The sequence below is a fragment of the Salmo trutta genome, chromosome 12 (genome assembly GCF_901001165.1).
Source record: "Salmo trutta chromosome 12, fSalTru1.1, whole genome shotgun sequence".
NCBI lineage: Eukaryota > Metazoa > Chordata > Actinopteri > Salmoniformes > Salmonidae > Salmo > Salmo trutta.
In genome coordinates, this window is record NC_042968.1 from 8,838,924 (window position 1) to 8,853,978 (window position 15,055).

Sequence of the window (15,055 nt, forward strand, 5' to 3'; positions counted from 1 at the left end):
TAAACAGTGTATGATCGCTGGATGATTCGTTTTAAGTCTAAAATTGTGGGTAATGGAGTCGCCAATGACTAGGGTTTTCAATTTGTCAGAGCTAATGGTGGGAGGCTTTGGCGTCTCAGACCCCATAACGGGATGAGTAGAGACCAGAGAAGTCTCGGCCTCTGACTCCGACTCGCTTAATGGGGATAACCGGTTGAAAGTTTCTGTCGGCTGAATAAGCGACACCGGTTGAGCATTCCTACAGCGTTTCCCTCCAGAAGCCATGAGAAAGTTGTCCGGCTGCGGGGACCGTGCGAGGGGGTTTATACTAACGTTACTATCTGTACTTACTGGTGGCACAGACGCTGTTTCATCCTTTCCTACACTGAAATTGCCCTTGCCTAACGATTGCGTCTGAAGCTGGGCTTGCAGCACAGCTATCCCCGCCGTAAGGCGATCGTTCTCCTGTATATTATGAGTACAACGACTGCAATTAGAAGGCGTCATGTTAATGTTACTTAGCTTCGGCTGTTGGAAGTCCTGACGAACCATGTCAAGATAAAACCTCCGGAGTGAAAAAGTTGAATGAAAAAAGTTGAGTGAGGGAAAAACAAAAAATATAAACGGTAATCAAAAAGTAAATACCGTGAAGTTGGCAGGTAGCAAAGTAAGATTGGCAACAAAACGCACAGCAGCACAAAGTCACTGGCTTCATCAATAAGTGCATCGATGACATCATCCCCACAGTGACATACCCCAACCAGAAGCCATGGTCGTACACGTCGATCCAGAGCATCCCAAACATGCCATGGAAGAACTAGGTCATTTTCAGCTTCCAGGAATTCTGTACAGATCCTTGCGACATGTGACCGGGCATTATGCTGAAACATGAGGTGATGGCGGCAGATGAATGGCACAACAATGGGCCTCAGAATCTCATCATGGTATCTCTGTGCATTTTAAATTGCCATTGATAAAATGCAATTATGTTCATTGTCCGTAGCTTATGCCTGCCCATACCATAACCCCACCACCAACATGGGGCACTCTGTTCCTGTTCACAACGTTGACATCAGCAAACCGCTCACCAACACACCATGTTGCCATCTGCCCGGTACAGTTGAAACCGGGATTCACCCATCGAGCACACTCCAGCGTGCCAGTGGCCATCGAAGGTGAACATTTGCCCACTGAAGTCGCTTATGACGCCGAACTGCAGTCTGGTCAAGGCCCTGGTGAGGACGACGAGCACGCAGATGAGCTTCCCTGAGACGGTTTCTGACAGTTTGTGCAGAAATTGTTTGGTTGCGCAAAACCCACAGTTTCATTAGCTGTCCGGGTGATGATTCTGCAGGTGAAAGGTCCCTGGCTGGCGTGGTTACATGTGGTCTGCGATTGTGAAGCCGGTTCGATGTACTGCCAAATTCTCTAAAACAATGTTGGCGGTAGCATATGGTAGAGAAATGAACGTTAACATTAAATTCTCCAGCAACAGCTCTGGTGGACATTCATGCAGTCAACATGCCTATTGCACACTCCCTCAAAACATGAGACGTCTGTGGCATTGTTGTGTGTCAGAACTGCACATTTTAGAGTGGCCTTTTGTCCCCAGTAGGTGGAGGGATTATCTTGGCAAAAGAGAAATGCTCACTAACAGGGATGTAAACAAATTTGTGCACAAAATTTGAGAGAAATAAGCATTTTGTGTGTATGGGATCTTTTATTTTAGCTCATGAAACATGGGACCAACACTTTACATGTTGCATTTATATATTTTTGTTCATTGTATAAAAAAACTGTCCAGAATGCTTTAATTGCAGACATATACACTGAGTGTACAAAACATTAGGAACATGTCAAAGACTGACCAGGTGAGTCACTTGATGTCACTTGTTAAATCCACTTTAATCAGTATAGATGAAGGGGAGGAGACCGGTTAAATATTATTATTTTTAAGCCTTGAGACATGGATTATATATGTGCAATTCATAGGGTAAGTAGGCCATCAGTTTCCCATCCCTGGTCTATAGTCTTCCAATGTGGTGTAACTCACTGGATCTCAGCTTACTGTTTATTCAGCTCTGTTTACATGGGGAGCACTCTGTGTTCAGTTAGCTTCTGAGCTGCCCTCCCTGTCCTCCCTGTGTAGGTTTAGTGCTGTGGTACCGGAGTGCAGCTCAAGGCTTATCCACTTGGATCAGTCAGTAATTGAACCACATTGTAACTATGGCCCTGAGAGTTGAAGCATGAAAGAGAGGGAAATTTACTTCTTCTTTTTTTTTTTTTAAGAAGAAGCCTGCTCCATCTTTACCATTTGTGGGCTCTGACAATACATGGTCTTGGGTTTGTTCAGGTTTTTCTGCTATTAGCACTGCTTTCTGCCTGGTTTGCTTGTTTTTATTTCTCATTTCAAAAATAATACATATCTACACAGTACATACAACAACAACAAAAAACGTGACTGGGATAGCACAATAAAGGCAGACAGATTTCTATTGTGGTCTATTCCTCCTGGGTTATCTGATCACCATTGATTTTAGTTGTGCGTCCTTGCTGTGTTCACAGGTTGTCACCTGCTGCATATTACGCCCAGCGGATGATTCAGTACTTATCTCGGCGGGACAGCATTCGCCAACGATCACTGCGCTACCAGAGCCGACTGCGGCCTCTCTCATCCACCTCGGATAGCCCAGGAAGCAACTCTTCCCCCTCCATTGAGAACAACGAGGTGGAATTTGAGGAGTTTGAGTGAGTCGTCTTCAACCTACAACATCCAATGCCTTTCGTATCCCTTGACACTTGTTTATGAAGACATTTACAGAACACATTATGATAAAGCATCCTTTAATTGTCAAGAGCTTTGGGATTTATTCCATAAGAAGCACCATTAATGGAATTATTTGCATGAAACCATACCATAGCAAAATGCTGAGCTTTTCTGTCCCCAGAGGGGAGGCACCATTGCCAATGGGTGAGAGAAATTAATTCCCTCCATTATGCCTCCACACACCCTCTGTATGATCTGGAATGCATAATGACTGTCTAACAAAGCAGCAGCAGAAAAACACTCCTACCAAAATAACTTGCATATCGAATGCCTGATGCGTGGCTCTCAAAGGTTGAATTTGTGATGTATTTTTGTAATTGATTAGGTTTTATTCTTTCAATATGTAAATGTGAATTGCCTCTGGCTTGGCTATAAAAAAAAAGGCGCAGGGTGATGGTGTTGCTTGCAGGAACATGATACTCCAGGGTCAGTGGTTTGGAACACTCAATGCTCCCAGGACTTATTTGAGGTCATCAGTCTTCTCAGGCCTCTGCAGACTTTGTACCGTAGCATCATTGGCTGAATGAGGTCAAAGGAATTCCCCTGGTGCTATTCCTCTCCGGCAATTAAGGACATATTATTTATAATGATAACTGTTTGTCAGAATGAACAACTAAGTTATTCGTCACTCTATCAACTATTTTAGAATGCCTTTTATTGTCCTTTGGGATGGATTCAGAGTTCCATGAAACCAGCTGGGACATTTTCCTGGAGCATGTAAACGGTCCAGTGTTGCTAGTTAGAACTGGGTCATTGCATGGCGTGGCGTCAGCTCCACATCAGTGCGAGACAGTGTCTGTTCTCTTCAGACAAGATTAGACATGTGCTGCCACCCTCTCGTTCATTATTGAACCTGGTGGGATTCAGGGAATTATAACAAGACAACATCCCCTTCTCCCCCATTCTAGATTTAGGCTTCTGCTAGCCAAGTGTTTTATGACTGGTGCGGATCAGAAAAGTTTGCAGCCATTGTGAGTGCAATTAATCGTATGGGGTATGGCTCCATGCATCACAGACACAACGCTGTTGTTAGTTGAAGAGAGAGGGGGGGTCTTAGATTTCTGGGGGTATGACGTTTCTCAGCTCTCAATAATGAGCGATTGAGCACCTTTTTAAAAAACGAAGTTTGCGGTACAGTAAGTCTTTGGGATGCGGAGCCTCGTGCACGTTGGCCATTTTGTTGTCTGTGCTAGTACCACTGGAAAGTTTTTAGGACATTCAATCTACAGTTAGATTGAGCAATTCCACGGCTAACTGTGAGCAATATTTACAGTTAGCTATATAGCTAATGTGTTTTGATTTCCACTTCCTGAGGTGGTGAATTAGCCCCAAATGAATTAGCCCACGTAGGCAAATGGGTCTTGATTGATCGAAAAAATTAGGAGAAGTCTGGAGCCATGTTGTGACAGTAAAATATAGCAACAGTCTATTTTCCTCAATAAAGCACCGCGGATGGCTTTATAAGATAATTTTTTCTATTGCACTGGTGCGACCAGCCCTGTCTGAGCGGGGTCTTTCTGGAGCAGGATGCTACAGGTGATTTTAAAAATAATTAAAAAACAATTAATTCTTAACACAATACACACTATTGATAGGTGTTTTGTTTGATTTTCACAAAATCAAATATTTTAACGTGCAGAATAACTGAGGACAGATTTTCACTTTTTCTTTAAACAGAAAAACCCTATGGCGCTTTTGGAATGATGTTAAGAATTCACTGACTGTAATGGAACCAGCAGTGAAAGTAAACCTAGATTACAGTGCTGTGAAAACATACACAACAGCAGGCTCAGACTATAGATGAATCAGGATGATGGTCCCCTTGAGAACTGCACAGAATGACAACGCTTGGTATTTTAAAGGGGTGTACTGAAGAAATCATTGTAGAGCTGTATCCTAATTCTCTTCCAAACCCTCGACCTATTTCGTAACATGCTGATCCGAGAGAGAGGTTTAATAATGACACCTCCGATGACACTGTGGCCTGTTTTCACAGAAAGCAGCTATCGCTAGGCCGTTTCTTTGCTCTCCTTTCTTCTCATCTCCTTTCCTAAAGGAATTGTGGATTCATCTAAATGAGTTAGTTTTTTTCTACGCTTGCGAAGAATGAGGCTGGACATTTCTTCAACTTATGGGTGCACCTTGTCCCCATTTTGTTTGTAGTCTGTTTTAGAGATGAAACTGTATAAAAATGTCATATCACGATTATAGTGACCAAAATTATCACGGTATTGTTAAAATGTGCTGGAAATGTTCAGAAAGTACTGATACAAACACTGAAATCATTTCACCAAGTTTTATATTGAAAACCAACAAACAACTAATAAAATTAGCAGCACTATGCATTTTTTGTGTGCATAAACATTAAAATAATAACATTAACATTAAAGTTGGCACCATGTGGCCATGAGAGTTAAAGTTTCCCATAGTGCAGGTTTTAATGAACACAACCTTAAGTTAGCAAATCAAATGTGCACTTAAAAGCAAAACAAGTAAAGCAATTTGCATGTAAGAACAATACAACCATATGGAAACAAATCCTATGTGCAGGTGTTGACATTAAAATAACACAAAATATGTAAACAAATAAAATGAACAGCACTGATTATGTCCGTTCTCTCCTTCATAAAGAAATCAGGTGCTGCTGGCCTAACATCCTGTATGTCCGTTCTCTCCTTCATAAAGAAATCAGGTGCTGCTGGCCTAACATCCTGTATGTCCGTTCTCTCCTTCATAAAGAAATCAGGTGCTGCTGGCCTAACATCCTGTATGTCCGTTCTCTCCTTCATAAAGAAATCAGGTGCTGCTGGCCTAACATCCTGTATGTATGCATCTTTGTTCACTGGAATGAAATGTAAAAATGTCAGCATATTTACTTTGTCCGGTTTAAGTAGTGATCTACGTGAGGAGACGATGTGCCCGCTGGCACTGAACACTCACTGATGGCACGCTGGTTGCTGGGATGCACAAAAGCTTCCTGGCAACCCTGGCAAGGTGAAGCAGCTCTGATGCATGTTCTGCAGACAGGGTGACCATCTTCGATTAAGTTACCCCCAACACTCTTGCAAAACCCACAATACAACCACACTTCAGATTTGGTCCTCTTAGAAGGATGAAAAATCTCCCGAGCGCTGTCACTGCCTTCCGCCATGTTTTCAAACAAAACAAAACCCATGTTGCATGCTGCGCCTGCGTCAGACTGTTGCTAACTTTGGTTGATGCTGGACAGTATTTACTGCGAGTTTTTCAAACCGCGGTAATCAAACACGGTTTTAATGATAATAAAAATTTGAAACGGTAATATCAACCGTCGGGAATTTTACCGTGGTTTATCGTGAAACCGGTAACCGTTACATCCCTAGTCTGTTTGCAATTTTATGAAGTCCTCCTAGACCTAGAACTATTGCATTATTACTGGACATTTATAACATGACCAGCAAAATAGGTTTACTTTAGACTTGAGCGTCATACATAGAATGAAGTTATACGGCCAGTCAGCCACAGAGTATCATTGCAATCGGAGCAAACAACATTTTGCCGGTATTAAAATGCAGTTCTGGGTGACTGATGTGAGATGGGGCATCTTCAAAGCCAAAATATGACCTCACCGATTTGGTTCATGAATTATTCCGCCGACCTGACTGCCCGACTTAGAAATTCATTGCTGAGGGTATATTTATGAAAGCATGTCTATTTCCGCCTGCTTTCCGATTAGAATACTTTCAGAGGCTCCGCGTTCGTCGGATTTCCTCTCTCTCGCGTCCTTCACAGTGTCTCAGTTTTCAAGAAGTGTAAATCAAATTCTGAATGTGAAACGTCCAGTGGATCACAAAGAAGCCGCGTCCTCTCAGCTGATACCCTGCTCTGATGGTCAGCGAATCTGGGGTCAGCGAATAAATTACAGGAACCAATGTTCCTGTAATGGCACGGTCTTCCTTTGCAAGGTCAGATATTTACATTTGAGCCATTTTAGCAGATGCTCTTATCCAGAGCGACTAACAGGAGCTGCAACTTCCTCCCTTTGGTCTGGGTCTCAAGCTCAAGCCAAATAATAAGTTAGGCTAACATCAAACTTTTAAGTGAGCCTGCACAATATAGTGAGTCCAGCTACGGTCTCTCAGTTAAGAGGATTTACATTTTTCTTTGTATGTGTTTGTCTGTTATCTCCCTCTCTGTCCGTCCGTCTGTCTTCACAGGGATAACGGTGATCGCGACAGACACAGGGCTCCGCGCAACGCTCGTATGTCTGCCCCCTCACTTGGCAGATTTGTTCCCCGGTGGGTGGCCCTGATATGATTGATTGATTGATTGATTTATTGGGAAAAAGATGCACGGAGTACAACCCAAGGGATAACACGTTAAAGCGATTCCACTGGTTTCCCTGATGGAATACACACAATGCAGAGAAAACAACCAAAAACAACAGCCATCCATACAATAACAAAACAGCGTCACACAGCATACAATAGTACTGTAAGTACATAACTAAAAAAAGAAAAGAAACAGAAAAACAAAAACTAGTCAACCTATCCAAACTCATCATGTGTACTCCTGGACTCTGAATACATTATACTTATCATTATACAATGATATGAGCAGCCAATGACATAACGGGACTCTGTGTCCCGAGGATTAGTATACAGGAAATGTTTTACATATTCTCCAACTTTTGCTAAAGTTTGATTTGAATCATTCTACCCAAAACCAGTGGTGAGCATTAGCACAATCATATAGCACAATTTTATTTATTTTTTATCTTACCTTTATTTAACTAGGCGAGTCAGTTAAGAACAAATTATTATTTTCAATGACGGCCTAGTAACAGTGGGTTAACTGCCTTGTTCAGGGGCAGAACGACAGATTTTTGACCTTGTCAGCTCGGGGGATTTGATCTGGCAACCTTTCGGTTACTCGTCCAACTCTCTAACCACTAGGCTACCCTCATCAGTTTGTGCAACAATGTAGAGTCGGGTAAAGGCTTTTATAAAAACTTGCCTGTGCTTTGTAGTCCCCTATTACGCGACAGAGATGGTCTCCAATTTTCTCATATCTTAAATTATAGGGTGAGTGAACTCTGTCAGTTGTTGTTGTGATTTCTATATAACGTGACGCTTCTCTCTTTCTTCAAGGAGGTTCCTCCTGCCTGAGTATCTACCACATCCTGGCATCTTCCACCATGAGAGGGGCCAGCCTGGCCTGGCCACCCATTCCTCTGTCAACAGGGTCCTAGCAGGTAGGCAGAGTTATCCCTCGTGTTTTCATCTTGCGTTTCTGTTTTGGAAACTAGGCTGCTACTGGCGTTCCAGTAATATTTCAGATCACGTTGGTGCTTTAGGACCTGGCTGCCCACACAACGAACCATTTTCGGATGGATGAGCAGTTCAGCCACTCGTGAGTATTAGTGCAGCAGCACAGGTAAGTGTTTGCGAAGAGGGCCTCTGCGTGATGACTGCCCTGTGCTCTCCACCCACGCTTTTGGAGCGAAATCCACATGCTCCAGTGTTATTGATGTGGACGTTGCAGATAAGGAATTCGTCGCCGAGAGCGCTTCAGAACCTCTTTTTTTTACCCAGCTGCCCACACTCTTGCAAACATGCTGGAACGCCCACACCAGCCCACAAAGAGCAAACTTATCAAACTATCCCCCCCCGACATGATTCGTGTGTCAGAATGTGAGTTTCTCTGAAGTCCCGTCTCAAGCATGCTTCTGCATTGTGAATGGTTTCTGACTCCTCATACCCAAAGGTAGAATGCGTTCACAGCTCATGTCAAACCAAGCCAAATAGTCCCACTCACCTTTTGCTTCCGTTGGCTGACAGTGACCGATAGTCACGGTGAGACAGAGGAGAGTGCTGCTGTGGCTGCACGGTGTTGTTTGTCATTGTACTGTATCACTGTCGTTGTGTGTGTCTTGCCCACCGCTGAAACCTCCTACGCATACCAAATGTTTTACAATTAGTGTTTCCTTTCAACTTGAATGAAAAGTTCCTGCGTGTGTGTGTGTGTGTGTGTGTGTGTGTGTGTGTGTGTGTGTGTGTGTGTGTGTGTGTGTGTGTGTGACGTCTAGTTAATAAACGGAGAAATCACATCAGGTTTTATGCCTGTTGAGTCAGGAGAGATGTGTTCTCCGCCCAGCCCTCCATTTGCTTCCTACGCTGATTGCTGTGCCGCCTGTGTTGGTGATGGTTTGTAATGTTGCTCTTGAAATGCCACAGCAGCGCACACAGTGTTTAAGTTGAAATGACCTTTCACAGCCGTTCAGTATAGCTCGTTCACAGATGGCCTCGTCTTCTTTTGTTTTTGCTGTGTAAATGTAGTGAGAATTGAGAACTGGCTTTCTCACCAGCAGAGGACAGTAATGACCATAGGCTTGTATATGTATATGAGCCTTTATGTAAGAGGTAGAAATGCAAATCTTTAATCATTCCAAAAACAAATAACGCTGCTGCGCATTTATATAACTGGCAGTTATCTTTTTTCAATGGATGGGTTTTGTCTTTTAGGGGTTCACTGTTCATTTTTGTGATCCAAAAAGTGCATTTTAATTTCAACTTGCATAAAGGCATGAGGTACAGTGCACACGTCATTCAACGTTTAAGACACAGTTGAGCAGCCAAACCGGGGTCGAGGCTATGTCCCTTCTCATCTCGACGGCCAATCAGTGTCTGAGCAGAAAGAGAATTTGTTAATGGAGAAGGTGACCTGCGATGACATCTCATTGTCACCCCAAAGGTCAGGAGAGAAGGGAACAGACAGGGTGATATTATCTGCTCACTCTGTAACCCAGAGTGAACCCACTGCAATTACCAATCCCAGTGCAGAAGGACTGTGGAGAAGGACAATAATGGAGTGGACAGAGAGGGTTGTTGGTTCAGGCAGCACACAAAATGGAAATGATCTGATAGAACACAGACAATGGTTGTTCAGAATATTTTGGCTCAGTTCCCCACTATTTTCATTGTACCAGTAAATCATACATTATTAATCCATATTTCTATCTAAGGACATTAACTGAACTTAGTACCATCTCCTATCTTTGTCCAACTTTCTTTATTTTATTAACACCATATGTTTTAAATTATATGAACAAAAAATATTAAATTTAATTTGGGACGGCAAGCCAGATAAAATTAAAAGGGCCTATTTATATAACGAATATGAATTCGGAGGGCAGAAATGATTAAATATTAAAGCATTAGACCTCTCACTAAAGGCATCAGTCATACTAAAGTTATACTTAAATCCAAACTGGTTTTCTAGTAAATTGGTACGAATGTCTCATCCTATGTTGAAGAAGGGCCTTTTTCCCTTTATTCAGATTACACCTGCCCACTTTCGGTTGTTTGAAAAGGAAATAATCTCCAAAATATATTTATTTTTTAAACAAGCCTTAGAAAGTTGGTTGCAATTTCAGTTTAATCCACCTGAAAAGACAGAACAAATAATACAACAAATATTGTGGTTAAATTCAAATATAGTAATTGATAAAAAAAACTTTTTTTCGAAGAAATGTTTAAAAAAGGTATAATTTTAGTGAATGATATTATAAATAGGACTGGTGGAGTTATGTCACACATGCAGCTAACACAGACATATGGAAATGTCTGCTCTACCCAAAATTACAACCAATTAATTGCAGCATTACCACAAAAATGGAAGAGGCAAGTAGAAGGGGAAAAAAGTAAGGAACTTGTATGTCGGCCCTGTATTAAAGAACATAAATGGTTAAAGAAAAGTGTGATAAATAAAAACATATACCAATTTCATTTAAGGACCAAAAAACTGACAGCTGTGCCATATAAATTGCAAAATAGTTGGGAAGAGATTTCTGATGTACCCATTCCATGGCACGTGGTTTATGAATTGATACGCAAAACAACGCCGGATTCAAAACTTTGAATTTTTCAATTTAAATTAGTATGCAAAATTCTTGCAACCAATAGAGTGTTATATATGGGGTATACAATCTTCCCAGCTCTGCAGATTTTGGTGTGAGGAGGCAGAGTCATTAGATCATTTATTTTGGTATTGTCCATATGTAGCTCGTTTTTGGTCACAGGTCCAGGAATGGCTGAAGAATTGCAACATTTGCCTAGAACTAACACTGCAGATAGCAATACTGGGTGATTTGAAAAGCCATAGTCAATCAATCAATAATATAATAATTATTTTAGCAAAACATTTTATTTTTAATTTACAATCTGTAGAAGCTATGAGAATAGAAAGGTTCAATTGTTTTGTGAAGCATCACAGCACAGTTGAAAAATATATGGCAAATAGAAATCCAAAATGGATCATGTTGAGAGACAGATGGGAGGGGTTGAATGGAGCTGAAGGGTGGGACTAATAACGAGATAACCAATGTAAAACATACGGGGTCTGTAAAATGTATATAGGTTCAGAACTTTTGTGAAATAGCACAGTTACAAATAGAAATCAAACTGGATGGACATCAGAAATAGAGGAAGGACTAAAACACAAACAAAAAATAACTATTGTAAAATAGGCTGGGTCTGTAAAATGTGTATAAGATGAATAAATTGAAGGTAAAAGCCGAAGTGTTTATTAGTTTACTCCAATTGGGGGATCGATAATAAAGGTATATTCTTTAAAAAAGTATGTATGTCTATATAGGTATGTGTATGTATATATGTGTATATGTATGCATGCGTGTATGGATATATATATATTTACCCCAAAAATATATGGGGGATTGGAAGTGATGCAGACAATTACATTGATGGAAGCAAGATTCTTTCTGCAATATTAAGCTGATCCACCCCTAAAAAAAATGTTAATTAAAAATAAAATATGTTCGATGCCAGAGACTTATATGATATTAATCAAGAGCACACCAAGTAGCAAGTACTGTATTGTATTGCATGGCTATAGAGAAGCTACTTTTATTTCTGCTCTATCTCCCTTGTCCCCCTCTGGGGTTTTCTACTTTTGACTGCGCTGGTGGCAGATGTCAGCTTTTCACCCCTCTGTGCATTGACATGTTGGTCGAGGCATCTGTGAACTGTATATCAGTTCACAAATATGCCAGCAACATGGAAATTGCTGGAACTGATGACACCCTTACATAAAGACCCTCAACCGTACAGCTTTTAATGCATAACACAGTACTTCAGATCTGTACTCTTCTATTTCAGTGGCTGCTATTTCAGTGCCTCTAGTTTTTTTTAGGATCTCTTTCCCTATTGTGTGAAGGTTCTTCCCTTTCGATAAATCCATGGCAAAGTAAGGGTTTCATGTCAAAAGGGAGCAGTTCAAAACCATTGAGGACTTAGTGTTTTAAATCACACGTAAGCTAATCTTGTCGTGCATTATCCTTTTTTCACTCTGCTTTTTTTTCTTCAATAAAGGGTCATTCCACTTGTGAAGTTGACTAAAAACATTCTGGATTTGTTGTTTCTTTGCCAGGTCCCATTGCTCAGATACTTTGCAGTATAATCTTACATTTTGCGATAATGTGAGATTTTGTTTTATTGATGAGTTTGCGACAGGGCCAATGGCATCTAAGTCAAATCCAATTTTATTGGTCACGTACACATATTTAGCAGATGTTATTGTGGGTGTAGCGAAATGCGTGTTTTCCTAGCTTCAACACTGCAGTAATATCTAACAATTCAGAACAATACACACGTAAAATCTTGGAATTAAGAAATATATAAATATTAGGACGAGCAATGTCGGAGTGGCATTGACTAAAATACAGTAGAATAGAATACAGTATATATATATGAAATGAGTAAAGCCGTATGTAAACATTATTAAAGTGACTAGTGTTCCATTATTAAAGTGACCGGTGATTCTATGTATATAGAGCAGCAGCCTCTAAGGTGCAGGGTTGAGTAACCGGGTGGTAATCGGCTAGGGATCGCTATTTATTGGCTGCTCTTATATTTTAGGAAATTAAAAGCGCAAGGTCGTCAGCAATAGGGCAGTGGATTTAGCCCAGCGCTTGTATTCTCATCATTGAGTAATGTACACTTCATAAACCAGAGGTCAAACCATTGGCATGTGTATGATGCAATATAGAATGGTTTGTGCTTTAATCCATACTGTTTTAATTCAATATTTAGTATCAGTCTGTAAGTGCGTGTTCAGATGTGGCAGTGAGAGTACCTGGAGGCATGCTGTATCAGTGAGACAGGAAGTCTTAATTAATTAAGGCAGCTAGCTCTAAGACAGTCCGTCGGTCATGTTAGCTCTTTCCCAGAAGTTGTACAGCAAGGGCCCAATGTTCCTTTTCCCCCACTTGGGCTTTGTCTTGGGACTACCGCCAAACAAAAAATATGAGCTTCAGGGAAATCACACGTGCAGCCAAGTGGAGAGAGGATATGCCAGGTGTATTTTATTATGTGACGCTCCAGCTCTCTGACATACTGTGAAAAGAGGGGCTTGTCACTCTCTTGTCACTTTGCCCTGCTTCAGTCCTCTATAACCTCATTCACCTTCGGTCTGATCAGTCACTTTCTCTCACTCGGTTTCCCTTCTCTTCACCCCCACACTGTGTCTACTTCACCCCTCTTCTCTCTCCTCCAACCCTCCATTGTTGTCTTTCCAGCTTATCCCTATGCTTTTTTTCTCTTCAGTCACTCCATCCTAAATCCACCTCTCCTCCAAAGTAAATCTCTTGAGCTTAACTCGTATAAGGTGCTACTTCCTTGCTGATGTGTAGAAGAAAGCAATTCCCTCCTTTTAAGGTTCATCCTTTGAATAAGTCATATCATTTATTCTCATGTACCTTGGAATTTGCAGCAGCAGCTCACATGCTGATTACAGGTGGGAGGGTTGAGAACAGCATTATACATGTTAAAGATGTACATGAGAAAGTCCCAAACTGATGTGTGTACAGTGTACCGCTTCCTCATTTCCAACATCTCTTCCTGATCACTGCTTCAATTCTTTTTCTGCTCAAGTTATTTTCTTTAGCTGTGTAATTGAATACCATATGTCAAGTCAGGGATGGGAAACTGGCGAACCCCCCCACCCCCCCACCCTTTTTGTAGGCCCGCGGATGAATTCTTCACCGCCACGGTTGAGAGTTAAAATAGTAGAATACACAATGTGCAATTTCCAATTTCCAGCAGGTTTTCGCATATGTCAGTCACTGATATTCACTCAATAAGCCCATGTTCAGCTACATCTTTTTATATTTATTGATAAGTTAGTCTAGCGGCCAGCTGTCTAAACTTGGAGTAATATTGGTCAAATTACCGACTGGGGGGTACCCCCATACATTTTGTTGGTCACTCTCACTCAGATATCATATTCAAAACAAAACAAAATCTTATCTCCGCCCCATGTCAAAATGTGTAGAATTGCACGTTTTGCGGTATGGATGTTGGTATGTAGACCCGCGAACCACTGCGGCCCCTCATCGGGAGTTAAGATTTTTTGTGCCCCCCAATCCCCATCCTAAGTTGCCCATCCCTGTTCAAAGTACTCCATCACCCAGTTGGCTCAGGCGCTGTCAAACCAAGATAAGTCTGACAGTCATCTCCATGTATTTTGTATTGGGAAAGCTGTTGAATATGCAATGCCTGCATTTTGTTAGCCCTCCAGAAATCTGTGTGTATAGGCTATCCCCCAAAGCCCAATGGAAAACCCAAGCCTTAGAAGTTTCCTGTTGAAATGCATTAGTGAAGAGTAAACCAAGCTGTTTACAATTTCATGTAAAATTGAGTTTTTGCCATTTGCATTTTTCAAATGTATTTGCTCTTCAAAATAACAAAGACAAGATTAGTTACTGTAAATGGTTTGAATCAAAGCGTCCCGGCTGGGGATACTGAGTGCATGAGTGGCTGTATTAGAATATCTTAGCGGTACCAGACTCAGTAATGCAGTAGTCTCTCTTTATAGATGGGAGGGCGACAACCTTTTATCTCCAGTATGGGAGCTCTCTTGGAGGCGTTTGATGCTGTGGTTGATGGACACTCAGACAGAAAAGTCGAGTGGTTTTAGTGCCTGCCAACATCATGCCTGTCATTAATACAGTTGAAGTCGGAAGTTTACATACACTTAGGTTGGAGTCATTAAAACTTGTTTTTCAACCACTCCACAAACTATAGTTGAGGCAAGTCGGTTAGGACATCTACTTTGTGCATGACACAAGTAATTTTTCCAACGATTGTTTACAGACAGTGAATTATAAGTGAAATAATCTATCACAATTCCAGTGGGTCAGAAGTTTACATACACTAAGTTGACTGTGCCTTTAAATGGCTTGGAAAATTCCAG

The 15,055-nt window shown here is 41.3% G+C and overlaps 1 protein-coding gene across 9 annotated transcripts in view; it reads left to right on the top strand.

The window, feature by feature from the left end:
- Positions 1 to 15,055, top strand: part of LOC115202872 (muscarinic acetylcholine receptor M4) — a 177,469-nt gene that overhangs the window by 39,787 nt on the left and 122,627 nt on the right. For all 9 annotated transcript variants that reach the window (XM_029766998.1, XM_029766996.1, XM_029767000.1 and 6 more), the window contains 3 exons: positions 2,545 to 2,727; positions 7,003 to 7,083; positions 7,936 to 8,039. In XM_029766998.1, coding sequence (XP_029622858.1) covers positions 2,545 to 2,727; positions 7,003 to 7,083; positions 7,936 to 8,039 — 368 coding nt within the window. The remainder of the gene's footprint in view (positions 1 to 2,544; positions 2,728 to 7,002; positions 7,084 to 7,935; positions 8,040 to 15,055) is intronic.